This window comes from Lissotriton helveticus, chromosome 10 (assembly GCF_964261635.1).
Source record: "Lissotriton helveticus chromosome 10, aLisHel1.1, whole genome shotgun sequence".
NCBI lineage: Eukaryota > Metazoa > Chordata > Amphibia > Caudata > Salamandridae > Lissotriton > Lissotriton helveticus.
The window spans coordinates 514,768,610-514,791,639 of NC_136071.1; the positions used below are offsets into that span (position 1 = coordinate 514,768,610).

General features: G+C 44.4%; 1 protein-coding gene across 2 annotated transcripts in view; it reads left to right on the forward strand.

Annotated features, from left to right (window-relative positions):
- Positions 1–5,376, forward strand: part of AMDHD2 (amidohydrolase domain containing 2) — a 403,548-nt gene extending 398,172 nt beyond the window's left edge. For both annotated transcript variants that reach the window (XM_078663025.1, XM_078663026.1), the window contains one exon: positions 3,795–5,376. In XM_078663025.1, coding sequence (XP_078519151.1) covers positions 3,795–3,883 — 89 coding nt within the window. In that variant the 3' untranslated portion in view covers positions 3,884–5,376. The remainder of the gene's footprint in view (positions 1–3,794) is intronic.
- The last annotated feature ends 17,654 nt before the right edge of the window (positions 5,377–23,030 follow it).

Genomic DNA, 23,030 nt, shown 5'->3' on the forward strand with positions numbered 1-23,030 from the left:
ATTGCTGACGGTATATTAGCCACAGGCACAGGGTATTTACAGTGTACAGTTCGGCTGACATGGGTTTTTATACAGTTTATTGAATGCAATAAAATAGTTTTGGTGATCCTTTTTTTGTAAGGAATGTGAACCTCTGTCTTTGGAGTCATAAATTAATGTATTGGATGAAGAATCCAGGTGGGCTCGACCTTTCGAGGACGCATTCTGACTAGTGGGTTACGTGTACAGATGTCCAGCATTGGGAGCGCGTGATCAGTGTGTGTACTGTGTCCTGATTGGCTGTGTCCCTAATTTCATGTGACATCTAACTTTATGGTGTTCTAGTCTTTATGGTGCCCGCTGCATGTCCTTCCTGTCATGTGAATTTATGGTTGTCTACTAGGCTGCTATCGCAGCCGAAAGTGCCTCTCCACTGTGCCCCAATACTTTTCACAAAGCAGTGTGGCTCCACTTTCCTCCGCTCAATTGGCACAGAATGCTGCGGAGGAACGAGCAGAAAGATAAAAAGTGCTAATTTACAAAAAAATAATTTGATGCAAATAAAGAGATTAAAATACTCTGCTCAGGGCACGGAAAACACACTAGCACACAAGCAGCCTACCCAATGGGTCAATGGTGGAAGAAACTATGGACTATTCAGTCTATGGAATGCCATATGGTGGCTTTGGGGACATGCAGCCCCAATTTGAGAATGTATGGACCTCCTTCCACACATACATTTAACGAGGCATGGGAATTCCATGGTTCTCAGAACTGTTGAAGCAGGGGCTTTATGACATGGAATGAGTGCTCTATCATTCTTTACACACTGGATTTTATAACAACAAGGAAGACCCAAGGCCCAGGCTTACATGTTCCCTCCAGTTATGTCCTCCATTGCATGATTTCTTCAGTGTCTTCAGTCTGGATCATTTAATTGTTTTCTGACATTGTTTTACTGGGATGCCTAAGTCACTGTCAGTTAGCTCACAAAGCTTACTATCCTTCTTTAACGTTTTGGCCTTTGTAAAGGTTTAAATAAAGTTATTAAAACATTATCTTACTTGTATACTTCTTAAAGCCATTTATTACACATCCCCTGCCTGTTCTTTTGAAATGTTATTTAATGGCACAATGCTGGAGTCTGATTTGTGAAAAAAAAAGAAACCCAGGGGTGGGGAAATCCTATCGCCCGACGCCCGAACCATGTTGTTTTTATTGATGGGCAAGAAGATTTAATGTCTATTGTGTCCGACGGACAAGTAGACATTAAATCACGTAAATAAAATAGGCTGTGGGCGCTCAAGGGCTCACAGCCAATCATAGAAGCTTACAGAGAGCCTTTGGATCATTTGGAGCCCTCTGATTGGCTAGCAGCCGATGACTTCACTGGGCTCTAGCCAGTGATTGGCTGGGGAGTGAAACGTCATTAGTCTCAGCAACCAGTTGAACTTCGGACTGCCGCGAGCGAGGCCATTACATTTGAGGTAAAATTAAAGCACTGCCAAAGCGCCTGCCATAGCACTGCTAGCGTTATTATTTCCTGCTTGCATACTGATTGCACTGAATTATTGGAATAGAACTTTAATGTCTTCCTGCTGACGGACCTTCGCTAATGCAGTGTCATTGTGGGTGCAGAAAGCGCGGGCTCTCGTCACTGCTCTTGCCGACTGCTCACGTTTCTATTGGTATCCTCAGCATCGCTGCAGTTTATATTTCATAATTGTATAAGGACGCTTAACTGTTGTTCCCTTGTAAGTTAATTGCGGGCAGCATGAGCACTGCACATATCAAGTTGCACCACATCAGTGCCGGGACTTCAGACTGAATGCGGGGGTTAGAAAGACATTGGATTTTGGAAAGCGAAAGTAGCCGCCTCACTGTTTTAATGCTAATGGTGCAAAACTCTTTGTGACTGGGATTATAAATCAGTATTTCTGATGAAGAACGCTCCCTCCACGCAAAAGGTCACGAAAGACTCTTCATTTCCACCATCTCCAGGGTGCTTGTGTTTTGGCTGGGCAATTAATCAGCATAATGTTCCGGCGGGATAAAGTGAGGCAGCGGTGCACTGGGGAGAAAAAGTAGCAGATTAAAAACCTCATAGGAGAAAGTAAGTGAAGGTGGAGGCGTGACGAGGAAAAAAAAGCATGCAGTGATATCGAGCATGATCTACATTGGCATAAAGTTAAGTGAAGTCGTGTACTTATGTGGTCGGAAGGGCGCTGCCTGACTGAGTGTATATATAAGGGGAGCAACTGTCATGGGGAGCCACACATTGTTTTACTTAATTTAGCAACTTTAGCTGCGCCGCGCTCCAAGTGTAGCAGAGAATGCCCAAGGCGGGTCACAGGGAGTCACCTGATCTACCTCTAGCAGCCACTGATTTTCTGTTTGAAGACTACAATGATCGCCTTAATATTGTATTGACGTCTGCCAGACTAATGTCCCCTCTGCAGGCTCTGCATAAGTTCACATATATTTCTCGTGCAGCTGCCAACAGTGCTACACTTAGAAATAAATGAACGTGTCCTTGTAGTAATGTAACTGGCACTCATCTAAAGCGCTCCAATACGTTCAGTTAGAGTTTGCGCTATTAAACTGCATTTCTAATAAAAGAATGACTTTTTTTGCACTCTCAGTGAGTCTCAAGGTCATATACCAGCTCAGTCATGTCTTAAAATAACTCGGGCAGGAATATTAGAAACAAGTAAAATCGGGAGGTGGTGAGGGAGATATGAAGGGTACTAGCATTAAAGAAAAAGACAAAATGCTGATTTCATGTCTTGGCAGGAGTTCAAATTTGGTGATGTGTTCATTTGAAATGTGCTACTTTATACAAATAGATATGCAGAACTCTGCCAATGAACACAACTAGATCAGTGTGACTGACTGTTCTTGTGTGAAACAGGGGGGCTGGGCCTCTATGAATAGCTCTGCAATGCACTTCACTTCTGCCTCAAATAGCTCTGCAAATGCACATCCACATTATATTATTTAATCATAGTTTAGGATTCTTTTGGTCATTGTATCACTACAGTCTTACTTGAATGATACGTTTGTGAAGACTGTCCGTTATTTGGGATATGTCTGCATGCTCTGGGATAGTCCAGTATTCTGGATAGGTGTGGCTTGTTGGCGACAGATGTTCATTATTAGTGATCATGATTTTTTTTTTAAGAAGTGAGTTAAGTAAATGCTGGTTGCAATTAGTTGTGACATTGTGCAACATCCTGCTTGAGTGCAGAGTGTATATATAGTAGTTATTTGCTATTTGTGATGTTGCAGAATTCTTGACAGTCAGGAACTATTTAGATACTCTTTGTGTCCTGGCTTGATAAATAAAAAAAAATAGCGTCCATGCTTAAATTGTGTGATCTTAGGCAAATATTTTATTTCAACCAAACTAATGTGTTCTTTTTAATTAAGGCTCCCTGCTTTCCATTTTTGCTGATTTTTACAGATACATATAGACAGCCGGAGCCCTTATGTTTGATGTGGGACAAGTGGATTTTACAGGACATGTAGATCTCAGTGGCATTTTGTCCCTTGGACAAGTAGATTATTTGGAAAATTCCACACCCCTGGAAACCTCAGATAAATGGTCTTCAAAATGGTGAACATACCTTGGTGAGACATGCCATAATTGCACCAAAATACTCGGCTAAATTCAAATGCATTTGTAAAGAATGGAGAATGATTATCCTAAAAACCTGACATGGTTTGTCTCTTGCAGCCAATGAGCCAGTATCTACTTTAAAGAATGTGTGCAATTCCTTCCTTCTGACTCTTTCTTTTCCTTTGTTTTCCTCCAGATTTGGTGTTGCTGGACAGTGCCTTGAATGTGAGAGCAACTTTCATTGCTGGAGAGCAGGTGTGGGGGACCAATATGCTCTCTATGTGATACGACCAAGCAAAAACTTGAAAGTGTGCCATTGTGCTGAAAGGAGGCAGTTGACCAAGTCCTTCCTTTTCTTTCCCCATTTCTTTTATTTTTGGTTATGCTTTTTTGGTCTAATGGAGACTTTCATTTCATAGTGACAGTGTGGCATCTTGGTGCTGTTTCTCTGAATATCACGTTTCTAATCCTAATGCACTCTTATCAAATCCCCTCAAGAAAGAAGTTAGCTTAGCCTCTACTTTTACAGCCGCTGATGGAGGCTGGGGACACAATACCATAGCTTAGTACAATTCTACACAGGAACTTTATAAACGTGACTCTGTATATCATTACTTGGGACTGAACCTTTACATGCCTGAGTAAGACCATACACTCACAATAATTATGAAAGAAGAAGGAGAAAGTGATGGAGGGCGCTCCATCACCTGTTGTTTACCAGGCCATGGATAGAATTTCAAGATATACTATACAGTAAACATAAAGTTTTAACATTTAAGAGCTAGCAAGGCATCTTGTGAAATGTAGAGCAGTTTTGAAGTCAAAACAGAGGAACCTGCTGCTGACATGTGAACATCAGTGTCCATGCACACTCAGTTTGAGAATGACCGTACGCCTGAAGTAAGATACAATTGAGCATCATATTTGCACACCGATTTTGAAGATGAAGTCAGTATTTGCCTGTCCTCTGATGGATCTGCCAGGGCTGCAAATAGCGGGTCAAAGAATCATGGCCCCTTATTGCAATTGAAGGATCTGAACAACTTAAAAAGATCTGACTGAAAATTACAAATCTTGAAATCAATCTCAGCTTTGTTCTTCTGGTCCTAAGTATGAGAAAAGGAATATCCAGTTCAAGGGTATGCTTGATTTATTTTTACCTAAATATTGCTCCAAAGAACATGAATTCTGTGGTAACATGGTTTCAACCAAACCTTTCAACATTAGATAATATTTTTTACTTTATCCTATTCAAACAATGTTTGATGCGTACCTCAGTATCTGATTTGACTTAGCCAACTCTGAATGCTCCATATGTTGTGATAAATTCTGCTAGGTCAGGACGGTTATTGAGTTATGCCTTTTATTGATGATATACAATTGTCTCCAAATCCATAGTTGCACTAGAATCAGATAAAAGGACTTAACATTTTGTAGAACCACAATGGGCAAAGAAAAGTTTCTTGCTCCAAGTATACTATTCCTTTTGACTGCGATCTACATTGGTCACTTGTAATTTTGCAACACTGATTCAAGCACATGTAAATTGATAATACTCCCTGTGCTTTACTTTATTGAAAGTCTTTAAAGTAAGGATTTGAAACATTAATAAATATGTCAGAGAAGAGTCACAGACATACTGGGGTTCTTGAAGTATAAATACATCAAATTGTGACAAAAATTTCAGCCTGAATTGAAGGGACCCACATTCCAGGAACAGAATTTCATGATGAATAATGTGTAACAATTGCCAATTAAAAGTGAAAACATAAAACTGAGATGGATGTGTTTGCCTCAGGATTCCCAGATAGAATATTGTCTCTCGTAGAATGTGTGTTCTAAAATTGCTGGTTCATTCGGGCCCAAAAACTTTAATTCCCCAGTTACTGAAGACACCTTTATAATTACAGAAATGGTTTTCAATTTCTTTCACTAACTGTGTGACAATACTGGTTTAATTTAGCTGGGAATCATATGGAGTTGTATTAATGCTTTTGTATTATTATTTTCTAAATTTAGGTGTGAATTTATGAATGACACTGTAATAACTTCCAGATATTACTTCAAATTAAGATATCAACCTTCTCCCTTGACAGATATATCGGGAAAGGCTCTAAGTGAGTTGCAGATTCTGATGGGGGCTTAACATTAGCTAACATTAGCTAAATTTGTTGAGACCCACTTGAACATCCTAAGGGGCTTTTGTTCTCTTGCCCACTTGAAGCGATTTTGTTGTTAGCCTTGAGAAGAGTTGTACTGAGAAAGATCACCAGTATTGCATGCTGAATTACACTATAGCCAAGAGTATCACTTGTGAATCCATTATCACATTTTTCTGGGCGGTTGACTGATCTTGTAATCACTTATGAGGGCATAAATGAAGGCCTCCGAATACATGAATGAGCAGGAGTTGTTTCCACTGGAACCAAAATATTATGTTACAATTCAAGACAGAATGATATTGGACAAAGCTGGACTAACTTTCCAGCCGAAACAGCATTTTCTTAAGTAGAGGCATGCGAGTCTTGAATTTGAGCTTAAAAGACGTAAGGATATCTTAGCCCTTTCTATAGTACGTTTAGCTACATTCTTGGTCTCAAAAAATTCCCCATTTGAAAGATTAGGCCCATTTATTTTTTCATCTTTATGGAATTTCTTAAGCTTTTTTTTATATCTAACTGGAAATTCTCGAGGCTGAAGAAGCTTCTAAAGTTTTCAAATTTATGCTAAATGTAGTATTGACTTGTACCTCCTCAGATTGTGGGATCGCGTTTCCGTAATGGGTCAGACTAATTTGTTTCAATTGGCATCAGGGAAATTATCAATATCAAAATTTATATTAGAGTAGAAATGGCACCTTCTGGTAATGTACTTGAGCCACAATGGAAATAGATTTGTTGTGAAGTTTTGAAAAAATGGCTCAATATAAGGTGGGAAAGCCTTTGCACCTGTAATACTGTTTAGTTATTGCGCATGGACGGTAGGTTGGTTAATTTGTTAAAAGTGAGCAATTTCAAGTAGGCAACTGATTTTGATTTTTAACCTCTTGCCTTGCTCCATCAACATTGTTATTTCAATGCCTCAGTTTTGACTCAGTAGCTACCACCCTATGTTGCAAAGGCCTGTAAAAGTTCTACCTGGATATCAACATTGTCAGCTTGCATTGTTAGGGCTCTGGAAGTTATTTCAAATCTGTTAAATATAATGTGCTGTGGGAGCGTGGCCAACCGGCGAAGAAGATGGCCACTTCTTAGAGCGGAGTGAGGTCGGGGCTCCGGGAATGATGAGGAGCGAAGCGCGCTGTAACGGCTGTAAAGGTCAGATATTCGGACCTGCAGCCCATCTATGTGTAGAAGACCTGGCCTCAAGTGAAGACGTGGATCCACAGACAGCAGGAAGGAGTCTGGGCAGAGCTGTTTGGCAGTTTCCCGAAAAGCCAGAGGAAAACAAGTTAATACCGGAGGGGTCTCCTCGCGGCGACCGGTGCGGAGTGTCCAGCAAACGGAGTGGTCGGGCCGGTTCAGGGCCGCCCGGACCCACAAGAGAAGCGAGGCCCAGTGAAGGCAGAAGTGAGACTCGGAGGAGACCCCTAGTGGCGAAGTTGTTCCTTGCCTAAAGAGGTGACGCGGTGGAAACCCCAGACAGCCGAGGAGTCCCCCAGAACCGGATGCCACAGTAAATGGGGGCACGGGAAGTGGCAGGGAAACTTGACAGGCTGCGCGCGTTGATTACCTACCTGCCTCAGGGAGTTCCTGAGGGCCCAAGCCTTCCCCGCCCTCCCCCTCCTAAGCAGGATTAAGCCCCCAATGAAATGCCCGTACCTAATCAAAATGAACAAATTCACCCTACCCAAGGGCATGGAGGGGCCGGTTTCAGCCGCAGAATCCTGGCTTCGGTGCCTCAGCAACAGCTATCAGGGGAAGCCCTCTCTTTACAAGACATTAAGGCAGCATTATGGTACACACCGCTCTAGAGGGGAGAATAGGCAATCCGTCCACTCTCCAGCCTGGGCTAAATACTCAGTAGGTAAGCCAAGACCTGGGAACACAATGGCGATAAATGCGCTGTCTCAAAAGCAGAGACAATCTCAATAAAACAACTGAAAGATATTTCGAAAAAAACAAGTCCTCAGTGGCGTCAACAATGACTCTGTGAGAGACGTATGAGATAGTCATCAGAGGGCAAGCACTAGCACTAATGATAGGGCACAAAAGGGAAAAGAGAAAGGAGGTTGAGGAGGTGGAAAATAATATAATGGATTTAGAACAGACAGTAGTAGGACTGGATAGTGAGGAAACAAAACACATACTAAGCCTAAAATACCAAGAATATAAAGACTTGACGGTAAAGGCTGCAAAATCTTCCCTCAAGGAAATGAGGTACTCTGTCTACGAGCATGGAGATAAAGCGGGGAGGCTCGACAAACAGGAGAGAGCCAATCGATGGATGGCCCCAATACACTCGGGGGGCACGGAAACCCTCACAGACCCTCAAGATATAGCTGAGGAATTCGCAAACTATGACGAATTTGTATGCAAGCCTGAGTCCTCCACTACATCCCAGGAAGTGCTTGAGCTCCTGAAAGACAGGACCCTTCCACCACTCACACTAGAAGATATACAAACCTTAGACAAAAAACTAACCACTGAAGAATTGCAACAGGCCCTCAGGGAGGTCAAGTTGGGGAAGGCGCTCGGCCCAAATGGGAAACCAGTCGAACTATATAAAGTAACGGCCAAGCACACAGTACCCCACTTGTTGCATATGCTCGAGGAGAGTCTAGTGGCAGGCAAATTACCCCTAGAGCAAAGACTAGCGTCAATAGTGGTAATTCATAAAGAAGGGAAACCAAGAGACCAGTGCAGGTCGTATCGACCCATTTCCTTGCTAAATGCGGAGTCAAAGATCTGTGCCAAACTTTTAGCTCTCAGATTGATACTTCCAGATCAAACTGTTTTCTTGCCGGGCTGAAGCACAGTCCTCAACCTGCGACGCCTTCACTGTGTAATGGTCGAGCGGGTAGCGTATGAGAAGATGCAGCTATACTGTCTCTCGACAAGCGCATGACCTTTGATATGATTGAGTCGCCCATTTTACCTGTGGTGTTATACCACATGGTGGTAGGACCGAGGTTTCGAGCCCGGGTTTGACTCTTATACACAGAGCCCTTGGCGCAAGTGAAGGGGAATGGGAAGGTATCACAAACATTCCAGCTCCATCGAGGGACCAGACAGGGCTGCCCCCTATAGCCTCTATCATTTGCATTGGCTCTCGATCAACTTGCAGTTTGGATCGCGGGGACACTCTGATACGGGGCCTTCGATGGTCTGAGGATTGAGAGGTTAGAGTATCATTGTACGCCGAAGATATCCTCCTATATGTGGCTTTGCCCAGATCCTCGATAGCCAGAATCCTAAATGTCTTTGCTACCTAACTAAGGTTTTCCAGATATACGATCAATTGCTCAAAGTCTGTGATCCTCATTTTACACAGGCAGACACCGAGGATGGCAAAAAATTGCGAGGCCCAGGTGGGGACAGATGGGTTTAGATACCTGGGGATCTTTGTAAAAGCCATCCGTGAGCTCTTTATGGTTAAAAACCTACACCCCCCTTGTATCGATTGAAGGATGATGTCCGTCACTGGAGGGTGCTTCCGCTCTCCTTGTTGGGTAGGGCTACCCTTTACAAAATGATGGCACTGCCATGATTTCTTTACGTCCTCCAAAATGTGCCCTTTCCAAAGCTGGATGATTATATCAAATCCATACTGGGTGAGATAAGAAAGTTTTTATGGGACAGGGGGCTCCAAGGATAGCACTCAATAAACTCACAAAGGGATGGTATGATGGGGAAGTTAGCTGTCCCGACATTCGAAACAAACCCTGAGCAGCACAATTAATGGTGGTTAACCAATGGGCCCATATGCCCATGACTGAATCGGCATATCAGCTGGACCGGATAAACTTGGGTCCCAGAGGGTACCTACGTGCCCTATACACCCTGTCGGAAAGATTCCAGCTCATGGTACCTACGGGGCTCACAATTCAGACTTGGCACGCTACGTTGGGAGAGATGGGGTGGAAAAAAAAAATCACACAAGCGACTCCTCTTTGGGAGTCTCAACTCCTTGAAAGAGAGACAGTGGTTTGACAAGTGGTACCTGCTGGGTGTCTCGACAGTGAGAGACGTATGGAGGGAAGGGAGGATAAGACCATTCACAACTGAGGCGTTTCGCTACCTACGACTCTGTCACGACCTACAGGCAACCCTCCTGAAAGGGGTCGTTCTTCCAGAGTCATCCCCGCTCGAAAACAGATTTTTGGAGGAGCACATGACCAAAAAGGCGATCTCACTAAAAAATAAAAAACGAATAAATCATGCACCAGATAGTTTAACCCTCTTAAAAGTGAAATGGGAAAGAGACATCCCCGATTTGCAAGATGAGGAGTGGCAGGAGGCAATGGCATACCCCTGGGAGATTGCAATCAGAGACCAATTCCGCCTGGTGCAACTCCAAATACTCCATAGGGCCTACATTTCATGCACCACATTGGTAAAGATGGGGAAACTAATTGAAGCTTTCTGTCGTAGGGGCTGTAGAATGGAGGATACATTCTTCCACATAATATGGGCCGCCTGCCCCAAAATTCAAGAATACTGGGCGAAAATAATTGACTGTTTAAATGACGTGTATAGGAGTGAGTTGCTAAGTTCAGCAAAATGGTGTCTCCTAAATGTGTGGGAGGCAACGGATTTGGGAAGTGGAGACCAAATAGGGGTGACTAGCACTGATGATCGCCAAAAGAAATATAGCAGATGCTTGGGGTTCCGATGTGACTCCCTCCCTGGGAGACTGAAGGAGGGATATTGACTGGTGTATGGTGGTGGGGAAGGCAGTGTATACCAGCAGAGGATGCCCCACAAATGGGGGAAGGTCTGGAGTAAATGGAATGACTTTAGAGGCAACCCATGTACGGCGCCAGAGGAACAACATGCCAGTGGGACTGTAAGGAGTGTCAAGAATGTTAAAGCTGTAATCAGGAGAAGTGATAGTATACTCATATGTGGTGAATGTTTCAGCTTGTTAGTTCTTGAAATATAAAGATTTGTTAAAAAAATAAAAATATTATGTGCTGTATCTCAGTGCTTGGATTAACTATTGATCAGGGCCTGGTGTTAACAGCTGAAAAAAGTTTTGTTGGGCGTTGTGGTTTCAGAGCAAGCTAGGTGAGTGCTTCCACAAACTGCCGTTCTTAAAAGGTTTCTCAAGCTGCTTTTCTCCTTACCCCGAGTTACCATTAATCATTACAGCATCAATCTTTAGGGGCCACAGTACAGTAGCACATTGGGGTCCTGAGTTATCTGCCCCAGATGTGGGATATACCTTTTTGGAAGTCACTTTCATACTTGTAACATCCTTAATTTTAGTGGAAATGGAAGTAATCCCACCCGTAGAGATATGCAGACTAAAGCCTTTTCTCGCTGCAAGGTCAGTAGTGGGATAGATTTCTTACCACTGCTATGTCTCTTTCAAGCAATGCTTCCAGATGTACCCTCAGTATTAGCCATCCTGTGTTTATCAGCCTAGGTTGGTATACATTTGCCTTAGAGTTATACACCTATATTATATTATACCCCTATAGTGGGGGAGTGTTGCTCAGCTTTGGTTTTTCAGCCAGATGGCGTGAAACATAAAACATGCATAGTGTTGTCTCACAGGATGTTTGCTGGCTTTGCACTATGAACAGGTCAATCACAGGTTATTACTAACCAAAGAGTATTCCTTCTGGAGTTCAGGGACATCCACAAGGAAGAAGAGGGGGCGAAAAATCTGTTACATGCTACACCTATGTACCACTCCTGCTGGAGTAGGGAAGGGAAAGAAACCCTTTTTTGTAATATAACCCTCACCCACTGTAATAGTGGCATGCTTTATCATCAGGTTCACCCTGACTTTCTAAAGGGCAGGGTGGGCTCTTATGTAGATAATTATATGGTGGTTGTAATTTTAAAGATAAAAATTCCTCATCTGCTCCTAAGGTATAGTACGAAACCCCCCCCCCCACGACCCCCCCGATGCAGCCCGTTGACATTACATCAGGCCTGGTTGGTGCGTGCAAATGCGTGCGTCAACCCCGGAATCATTGGAGACAAAGTTTCCATTCACAGCTACTTTGTTAGACACGGTTTAAAAGGGCCTCAATTTATCTTTGTCTCTACAGTTAATGGAATGTGCTATAAATTGATCCATAAGGTAAAAAATAAACTAGAAGGAAAAAAATATATATGGTAATAATCACCCAAGTTTGTGTTGTGGTACACCATACATTTTGAGAGATTTAGTCTCTCTGCATCAACAATAATAGTGAATTTCACAATGGTAGAGGGATGTTTATGGTCCAAAATTATGATGTGTTCAATAACAGGCCAACACAGTGATGTAATTCTTGCAGTTGAGATATCTGGTCAGTGTGTAGTTCCACTTGAGTGGCACATGATCCCATTGAGGAATCATGGGTGATATGCTCTCCATACTCCCCTGTGTGGAAATACCTTTGTAGTAATCAATAGTGTTGAGGTATGATAGGTTTGTAACTCAAATTCCTGCTGTGTGTGATATCTGTGTGATGATTTATCTTAACATAGGGCTATATGTAACTTTGCTCACATTTTATAATAATTATTATCTGATTATGTTCTAACCAAAATATGTTCAAGCTCTCATTTCCCTGGTCTGTGAGTATGCGATTTGAAATGACTGCAAGTGTGTTCTAGAGGAACTCGCCAATTAGTATTTGAATGTTATCTCCCCAGAGGGGGTATGGTTGTTTGTGTGGTAAAGGTGAGTACATTTTACCTTTACACCATAGGACACATTCCAATAGTGTAGAAGTGGTTCCTGGATAAATAAATATCAGGATAATAGTGAGTGGGACTATTGAATGTTAAGTTGGTTCCATGACATTTCATTCTTAAGACCCTGTTTGTGTTTGTAACTTGTAAACCCATGTTTGCTCCTTTATTAAAGGCTTGTTCCCAGCTTGAGTAATGAGTTTCTCAATAATGGACCAATTAGGTCTTTGCCACTGTGGTTCGCCTCTAGGAAGTGTGCTGTCAATCTCTGAAAACACTTTTACTCCAAGCATTGCCTGCCTGTACATGAGTTAGTTCAAGGAAGAGAACATCTGGACCAATAATCTCATAATGACTGGATACAGCAGTGTGAACGGTACATTAACGACCTCCTGGTCATATAGCATGTGGATGATACGACTGTTGGAAAGTAGTTTCTGCTTCTTATGGTTACCTCCACTTGTTGCTGATGTCACACTGTTTTTGGCCTAGTCTGACTGGGATCCTGCTACCCAGGACCCCAGGCTATCTGCTTTCTACCTTAAATTGATATGCATGTTCTTTAGGTACACTCCAGATTGGATACTGGAGTACCCTTATCAGTCCCTAGTATATGGTACACCATGTACCCAGGGCATGGGTACCCCAGAGGGTTCACATGGGCTGAAGCATGTATTATGTCACCCCTAAGAGGCCAGTCAAATTGACACCACAAGTCTGCTACATCAGACTGTGTAAGCTGGTGCTTGCACCACTTACTTGAGATATAGGTTCGCTATATTTATCAAAATAACTAAACTTAAATATTTATCAGTCACCCCTATGGCAGGCATTAACAATCCTGAAGGCAGGGTGCTGGGTTTTACGTGAGAGGGTGCCCCTGCATGAGCAGAGCCCCTCTACAACCTTCGGGGACCATTCTCCAGGGTTGTCTGTGATGCAGTCAGACCTATACGTTTAAGTGCATTATAAACTTGCGGTAAGTGCTAACTTTAAAACGGCTGCTTAGTTTGGTGTCAAACACCTTGGAATCATATCTCCATGCCAGTAGTTGATGTGGGAGGTATGATTCCAACCTTCTAGAGGGACATCCGTGGGTCACTGGTCTACCTGGTACCAGCTTTCTCGACCTGATCAGCAGAAAATGGATGCTGCCAGCCACAGACATGATTCTGCTATCCTGCTGCTGAACCAAGCTTGAGCAGAGGAAGGCATGACAATAGGCATCTGGTCACAGGGAGGTGTGACCACCTCCCAGACAGGGTGTAGTGTATTGGGGCTGGGTGGGTGAACTCTGAGAGTGCCAGAAAGTCTGCACTGGGGGCACATTTGGTGTCCCTCTGCATAGACCAGCTCAAACCAGTTTAGGAGCCATTTTCCCCTGCTCTGGTGCAAAACTGGACAAAGGACATGGGTGTAGCCACACCTCTGTCCTGCCCCTCCCCTAGGAGGATCCACAGAGTCTTTCCAACCCTTCCCATGGGTATAAAGTGGGTAACCTGGCTACAGGACTTTAGATTTTACCTGTACAAGATTCTACTAAGAAGAAACCAAGTACTTCTACTGCCTGCATGACCCTGGACGACTGAAGAATCTCCCTTGGAGTAAATAAGTTACTCCCCTGCAAAAGCAGGCACCTAAACACATCTGACCGGTTTGCTTCTCCCGAGCTCCTGAGGACTCCGAAGATCTCAGCAACACAGGAGGGGGGTTCCCGAAGGTCCTTGAGGTCGATCTTCCCTCTCAGCAATTCTGAGACCAGTATCCCTCGTGGGGACCGTGCAACTCGAATCCTTGTGCACTGCGTACATTTGCAGCTGCATATGTTTGTTGACGATTCCCGAGCTTGTGCATTGGACTCTGCGTAGTCCCCTCCCTGAGCAGTATTTGCACTGAAGGTTTCCGGTCTCCACTCCACGAGTGTCCTGTGGGCTGGTACTTTGCAAACTTGCTTGAGGTCTCCTTGTTATCCCTGGTCCGTTGGCCTGTGGGTCCTAGTGAGGGTCACCTTGTTAATTACCTGGTTGCTCCAGACGTCCCCTGACTCTCCATTGCTTGGAGAGTTCCCTTGACCTTGCTGGTCGTCACCGTAATCTGCTTCCTCTGGCCTTGTGGGTTGCATTTGCCAAGGCTTGTTGGTGCTCCAGCCGGTCATTGACCCCTCAGCCGTCAACATCTTTCGTGGGACAGCTCACCTCCGGACTCTGGTCATCCTCGACGTCTCTTGGGCCCCGTGGCTGCAGAGTCAAGCCAACCTTCTTCAATCCTGAAGCACTCAACGTCGGTGGGCATTCTACTACCGAGTCCCTGGTCACTTGAAGTGACCCAGACTCTGTCCCCTCTGCTTTCAGGTTCTTCTCACCTCGAATCAAGGCTTGGATTCCACCGGAGATTCTTCGCCGTCCTGGCAGCAGTACTTCTTTGCGGCTCTCCATTGAAAATAAAGGTTTCCGACACCACTTGGCCCCTATGCACCTCGCTCCTCTGGGATAGGTAACACGGGTACTTCAGTACTTTTTGGTGGATTGGCCTTACGACCTCCTAAGTTCCAAAGGGTTTGCTCGAAGTCCTCATAGAAGTGTCCTTAACTTGTAAATTTCCAACCGCGACTTTCCCATAGAGTTGTACGGAGCACGCGTCTGTGTTTCCTCATTGCACCCATACTCTGTGGGCTCCCTGTGTCACTCCTCTGGGTGGTTCCCTGGTGTCCCAGCGATTCAGAGTCCTCTAGGCACTGTGTCTAGTTAAGTCGTGGTTGTTATACCATTTTTCAGTATATGGTTCGGTCTCCCCCTGGAGCCCGCTGAGTATTTAGTTATTTATGAATGTTCTATTGATTTAGTATTGTGTGCTTTGTACCCTAGTCTCATATAGAGACTAGTAGAGCATGTTATATTAATAAATACATATTTTTATATTAACACTGTCTGGATCTCCTTTCATTAAGCCATTTAGGAGGTGATATTCTGGTAAATCAAGCTGCTTTACATTCCTTCAAGATTAAACCTGTAGGCTGCTCTCCATAGCTACCACTAGGATAGCGTTCAATAAGGTTATCTTAGACCGCATACATCATAAGGGTTGTGTGGCCTGGCACAATGTGCCCACTTTAATCAGTGGACAGCATAAACCAACCCACCTTCTCACAACGACCATTGAATCTTTCAACAGATGGCTCAATATAAGAAACCCATTCCTCAGCTTTACAATGACAACCGTCAAAACCCGGGTATCCCTTCTGGATGTCAGCAGTACTGCGAAAGACAGGAAACTTGTCAGCTCCCTTTACACAAAGCCCACTGACCACAACAGCCTGTTACACTTCAACAGTGCTCACCCCTGGGTACTGAAGGAACATTTCTCAGTAGGCCTGTTCTTACGGATCAGGCGAAATAGCTCCAACACCTAAGATTACAAAATTAAAGCCAAAAACTCACTAAGAAATTGAAGGAAAGAGTACCCATAGAGGATCATTATCAAGACACAGAACAGAGCAAGAACACCATCTCTCTAATTATTGTGGGTACATATAACTCTTCTTCCAAAACCATCTAAAGGATCATAAATAAACACTGGTGTATCCTTACTTCAAACCAACTGACCTTCAATCAATCAATCATGGGTTTGTTAAGTGTGACTATTCACCCGTAAGGGTCTCAAGATGTGGGGGGGGGGGGTGGGTGGGAGGCATAGGGTCCTGTCCATCAAGGAGGCGGTCTATCGAAGAGCCATGTTTTGAGGTCGCTTGTGAAGTTGGGGAGTGAGGTTGTCTGAGGTGGAGTGGTAGGGTGTTCCTGGCTCTGGCCAGGAGGAAAGAGAAAGAGCGGCCTCCCAATCTGGACTTCCTGGTGCGAGGGACCACAGCATAGGAGAGCTGGGCTGATCATAGGGTCCTTTGGTGCTGCTGTGTGGGAAGCTTTAAAAATGGTCAAAAGGGTCAAATGCATCGCAATCTCCACAGCAGAGAACAGGGTACAGAAAAGAAAAGTGCAGGGAATTAGAGAAGGGGGTAACGGAAATGGAGTCCATCCATAAAAGAACAGGGGCACCGAGGGTGTGGAAGGAGTTGGAGAAACATATGCATCTTTTGGAGCGTCTGGATCTTGCCAAGGCTAAGCATGCACTTCTTCGACTCCGCCATAAATTCTATCTTAGTTGCGACAAGTGTGGCAAGCTCCTAGCTCAACGGCTGAGGGCCAAAACGCAGGCATCTGTGATTCAGGTGATCAGAGATCTGACTGGGGAGGTGTGTAGCGCTGACGCGCAAATAATGTAGGCCTTCCGAGCCTTCTATCGCACTCTCTATACTGGGCAAGAGCCATCGGCACGGGACCCTCTTCTTTGTCTAGAGAGCTGAGCAATCTCCCCTCTCCCAAAAGCAACAGTGGAACAACATGACTCTATAATTTGCACTGAGGAAGTAATCTCAGCAAGATCTCGATTAAAACTTGGTAAACCGGGGGAGGAGCTACGTCAGCAAACGAGATGGCTGCTTAGGCTCCCGGCTCCGCCGACCTCCGTATCCCGCCGCAATATCCTGTACATTATCCTGATTTTACGCCTAGCCTCTGTGTACATGAACTGTTCCGCACTCCGATGGTGAAATCCGGGAACTTTTATCGGTTGGTTTGACGAAGTTACATCGAGTTGAAGATTGTGGCCTACTCCAGAAGTGAAGCCGGGGCCTCGAGTACTTTCACAGCCGGGCTGCAGTGCAACAACATCGGCCGGGAGACCCAGGCTGGGTCCGGTCAATGGAGTGGAGGCTTTGTTGAGGCCCGAATTTGGCGGCGATCGTTTCTATTGCTCAGCATCGATGGAGGAGTGACTCTGCTTGCTGTTGGCTGCGGGTGGGGGTCCCCGTCCCGCGGACCCGGTCTTGGGCCCGCCGGGGTTCGGTGGCTCGGGGTCTCTGGCCTACAGCCTTAACCGGGTTGACCGTGGCTGCGAATAAAGATTGGTCACCCTCCGCATCTGCACGTTCGTGATCCTGTTTGTCCCCCCTGAGGATGCCAGATTCACCCGGGGAGGTGATTGTGATTGGTGTTGGGTGTGAGATTATGGATCGCACGGTGCTTGAGCCATCGCTGAGGTCAATATTGGCAGAAATTAGGGTGTTTCATTCACATGTGGATGTCTTATTGTGCAAATTGGACACACACCTATCTGAGATGCTCCTGGTGGAACCGGACCCAGCCTTACTGTTGGAACAGCAATCTGAAGCCATTCAAACCACGGCCATTTTGACTCCGTGCGAGAACCCCGTGAGGAAGCAAGTATTGATACCATCGGATGGTGCCCTGGAGGAAGGTGTTCCTGAGGTAGTCAGTGTATTGCCGAACCTTCCACCACTATCGACTTTGGAGGTATCGAAAGGCCTTCCCCTCCCGGAGACTTTTGTTCTTGACTTACTATTCATTTTGTGGTCGTCTTCTCCTTTCTTGGTGACTTTACGACTCCTGGGCAAGATACGTTGGGACTGTCCATCTAGAAGGGAGAGTTCTTCTGCGTCTGAAGTTCTTGTGGACTCACTGCCTACGAGTCGCCTCTATTACTCCTTTGTGTGCCTCGCTGGGGGGGGGGGGTCGTGTGCTGATTCGGAAGGGCCAAGGTTAAGATCAACTAGGGTTGGAGTGGCTTTTACGGGTGTTCGACCTGCAACTGTTTGATCTAAAAGGCTGGGCGGTGTATTACGGTACCCCCTAATTTTTTCTATAAGTGTTGTCATACGTTGGTCTTTTAGTGATAGGGGGTGTCTGTTTCTGGCGGGGGGACTAAAGCGGCTGGGAGCCCAAATGGATAAGCCCTCCTCCACTCTTTTTCCTACTTTTAGGGTTTTAGTTATTAGGGGCGACAGGCACGCTGCTGGTGGGGTTAGGCTGTAGCCATTTGCAGGGGTGCAGGGTGGGGGGTTGGAAAGGGTTTTTTATTTTGCCTTTTTTTATTTCTATGGCCTTATTCTTTCCTTCCCTTTCTCTTCCTTAAAGGATCAGTATAGCTTGTGAATCATTCGGATTCTTATTGTGTACTTGTATTTAGTGCTTATGCTTTTTATGATATCCTGATTCCCGGGTGGGCAGGCCCTGAGAACTGGCGCTCAACATTGAATGTATATTGTATTGTCGTTTGCATCGATCCATATGCTTTGGCGCCAATGTTCCATTATAGCGGTTCTTACGTGCATATCATGTTTCTTGCCCTGTCCCCCGTATTCTTCTGTTTGATTGTATGGCACCTGATCCTTTCTTAAATAATATAAAATGGAACCTCTGTCTCATCCTGGGACTCAGTTGTGCATTCTAATACAAGCTCTATCCTGAATCGCTGCCGGACCTCAGGGTTGTCGGCCGATGAGCTATGTCGTACTGTGATATAGGGGGTCTTAATTTTGTTTAGCTGCCGGCCCCTGCGGTTGTAGGTCTATGCTTGTATTTATATTGAATGCTACAATAAAGGTTTAAAAAAAAAAAAAAAACTTGGTAAACCTGCTCCGCCTGTCGTGTTTTGCCGCTTGAACCCCGGTCCACCACGGGCTTGCTGAATGGAAGCCAAGAGGGGATGAAGAGCGCAGGTGCCTCCCTTCCCTTGGAGATACATGTGTCCAACTCTCACAATTTGGCTAATCAATCGCTACAGCTTATACTAGATCAGGGGGGCCTAATCTCGCCTCGGCTGTCATCATCACCACATCTATCCTTCTCCTATGAAGTAGAGGGAGTATCCTTGGAAAGCCCGGTCCCATCGAACAGCCCAAACCCTGGGGTTGGAATGGAGAAAGGAACTGAAACACCCCGAGTAAAAAGTCAAGTCAGAATAGGAGCCAAAATGAATGCCCATTGGAAACTGGAGGTACAGAAATATTGGTCACGGTTTAGTGATTATCACACAGGTTATCTAATATAAGTCTTCACATTATATGGATTGTTTAAAGCTTTTTCGGTGCAGTACAAAAAGTGTTTATTCACACATGTTCAGTGTTCATTTTCATTAACATAGGAAATGTTTAAAAGTGGAAAGGTAAAGCAAGCCAATAACTTCATTGGTTCATACATGAATTAAAGAGCATGAGTCTCAATTTTTCAATAGTAACCTTTCTTCAACATTTATCACATTACAACATTTTTGTGCGCTCAAAGTGACAAAGAAGGGAAATAGTTTGAGTGGGATGGGTGTGATTGGGAAACAGTGAGGACTGGGTAAAGGATGTTGTGACCATACTACAATCAAAGTATTATTCAGTACAGCCTTTACAGACTAATTTAGTTCATTGGTTCCAGTGAATTCTTTAGCATAGGGTCCGTATTATTCCATGAGTGGCATCCTAGGCTAAGAAAATAGGTACATTCCGGTTGGTCTACGTTTCGACCCCTGTATTAAGGGTTGATGGAAGCCTCATGCTGGGGTCTTCATCAGGACATTAACGGTGCGGGAGCGCCTGTAATTAATATAATTGTAGTGATTAGAAGGTATCAAGACATTACCGTGGTTGTACTGTGGCTAAGTAATGGAGCACTTCTTACTTATAGGCTGGCTGTCCAGTGGCCTGTTACTGTTGGACCTTCATCGGTTCCATGGTGGCTGTTAATGGCCTGGGGAGTTTTAAAGAATTTTATTTATTTACATATCAGGTACAGGGTTAAGTGTTGACCCTATCCGTAAAGTGGTCGAGATAATTGAAAAAGGGGCACTTACTGGGAATGCTTAGGTAGTTTACAGTACATCTTTTTCTTCTTTCTTTTGGACTTCTGGTGTGGGAAGTGTTGTAAAAAACTGTATTATTCTAGAGAAGGATAAAGGAAAAGAAACGGAAAATCCATTTTTATTACGTGTCCTTGTGACCCTGCAGTTGTTCTGTGGTCAATTGCTAACATCGTATTGTCGTGTGGTCGATTACATGGATACATTGGAAACTGGAAACATCAGTTCAAGACACTGTGCTGAATTGGATAAAACATCTGAACTAAACCACGAACCTAACCGCGATCTTTCATCATTGACAGCTACTTCAATGCTGGACTTAATGTTAATGCTACAAAGAACCTTGCATGGCCTCTTAGAGGTCACTTTGTCAAATAACTCTATTCTAAAAACTCAGAAAACATATCTTGCTAGTATAGAAGGGGAGCTGCGGGGGATTAAATCCCATATGCCAAACATGATAAGACAAATCCCCGATCCGGAGCCCCTAGATCAGGCACAGGGTGAAACCATAAAAAACCCCAAGGGAATTGAGCACACACCTTGTATGGCAGGTAAAATCCCTAACCCTGATCCTGCGCCGTGGAGGGAGGTCCCGCCTCAAACTGACATACAACCCCAAACTGATATACAACCCAATGAGGGCCACCAGATATATATCTCAAAGTGGCCAATGAGGATAATAAGAAGGGCTGAGAAGACAGGACGTGGGCCAATAAATAGAGTAGGAGGCGCAGGAATTAAACCAGCAAGGAAGGTGTGCCCCTCCTTGGAGGAAGTAGTGATGACGGAAGAGGCAGAAAGGATTACAGGAAAGGAAATAAAGGGTCCCTACCGGCAGATGAGCATCCCAAAATTGAACAATACAAAGTTCCAGGGGAAAAGTGTAGGCCCACACAACACTCCCAAACCCCAAAAGAACACAGTCGACAACAAACACATAGGCCAGCCTAAGGCGGGGGGGGGAAACTGGGAAGAAATCTAGAGACTTGGGTAACACGGTAGGTGAGAGTAAACAGACCCAAAATCCAGCCAGAAAATGCAGAATAGAATGAACCCCCTGTTCCCAGCAGGGCAAGGAAAGTTGAAAAAGAGAATATGAATCTTTACCTTGAACAGATCCCGCTAAGGCTAGGGGGGAAAAAGTTAGGAAAAAGGCAGCCCCTGAATAGGTCTCAACTCCTGCAAGGCTTCTCCAAATGCCAGAAGCTGAAAGCGATAGGAACGAGCGACATTAGGGTAGAGGGCTTTATACAAAATAGAGAAGGAAAAGAGATTACTAGAATCACACTATACTCAAACCTGGTAAAAGACACGATTGAAAAGGCAGTAAACGAGCTACAAAACGAAGGTATCCGCCTACTAAATGAGAATGAAGTCTTAGTAGAAGTAGAAGGAAAGGGACGGGTGGGAAACAACTGTCTAAAATGCCACGCAGGGCTAGGGAAGAGACAGGTTAGGATTTGCGACCAGGAGGATGAAGAGGAATTGCCGCTAGGAAACATAAAAATAGTCGCAAACAACTCAGAGGTGGCAGATGGATGGGGAAACTGGAGTATGGAGTCCGACCAGGCAGGACCCTCATCGAAACATACTAATGACTGCAGGGAGGAAGGCTGGTTAGATGAAACCGGATAGGGAAAAGGTAGGCCACATAGCATAAGGATAATCTCCTGGAATATAAATGGCCTAGGAAATAACCTGAAACAAAATAATATAAGGGAACTGGGGTAAAATACAGAAATTATGTGTATCCAGGAGACTTGGCTATGTGGCAAGACCCCAATTTTTGATGGCTACTACCAGCTAAACCGACCTGCAAAGAAATGTAGATTCGGGCGCGCTGCTGGTGGAATCATGACTCCGGTATCGACTAAGATCATGAAGAAAGTAACTGAAATAAATGTGAAATGCAAATGGTTGTTGGCATGTAGAATATTACTTTCAGGATGTATAAAAACGGATACAATTTTAATGATAAATGTGTACATGCAATGGGATACCAAAGAGCAATATGAAGAGGAAATGGCTCTCTTCAAGGAGGACATAGACTACCTTGGTGAAAAATACGGTGGGGATATGCTTATTCTCATGGGTAACTTTAATCACAAACTTCACCCCGAGAAGGCAGATTATTGGTTTCTAGATATACTGGAGGCCTATGAAATACCTCAAGCGAGTTTCCCCGAATGTATATTTGGTGCTAAAGATATACAGTTGGGAAATCTCCTGGGAACTAAAAACCTGTTCTGTTTAAATGGAAGATGCGAGTTAGACTGCCCCGCCAAAAAATCATTTAAACCAGGCTCCCAATTCTGTCCCATAGACTATGCCTTCACCACACCTTGGAACTTTAGATTAATCTCGGAATTCAGAATTGTGAATAGAGAGGGAAGTGACCATAACATGGTAACTATGGAGATCCCGGATATGCACTTTGAATCTAGCCAAAAGGTTATGGAACAAGAGGTGGATTACCCTAGACGCCGGACAACTAGGCTCACGGAAGAATATGTTGGCAGATTAATAAAATTACAACAGAACCTAGACCTGAAGACAGCAAGGGGTCGAAACCTTGATTGGTATGTACGAAAAATAGAAGAGGTGGTCCAAACCCTTAGTATAGGTCTAAAAAATATAAATAGAGGCAAAAATAAAAATAATGTAAAAAACCAGAAGATAGAGAAATCCACCGGCTGGTTCACAAGGGAATGCCAGGAGAAAAAAAGGGAAGTTAGGAGAATGACCCGCCGCATTCAGAAAAAGAGAGACCAAGATAGTGTAAACACCCTAGAGGGCATAAAAAGAGAATATAGCATGCTTATCAGAAGGGCAAAAGGGGAATTTAAAGAGGGATGCTGGCAAAAATTACTCAAGGC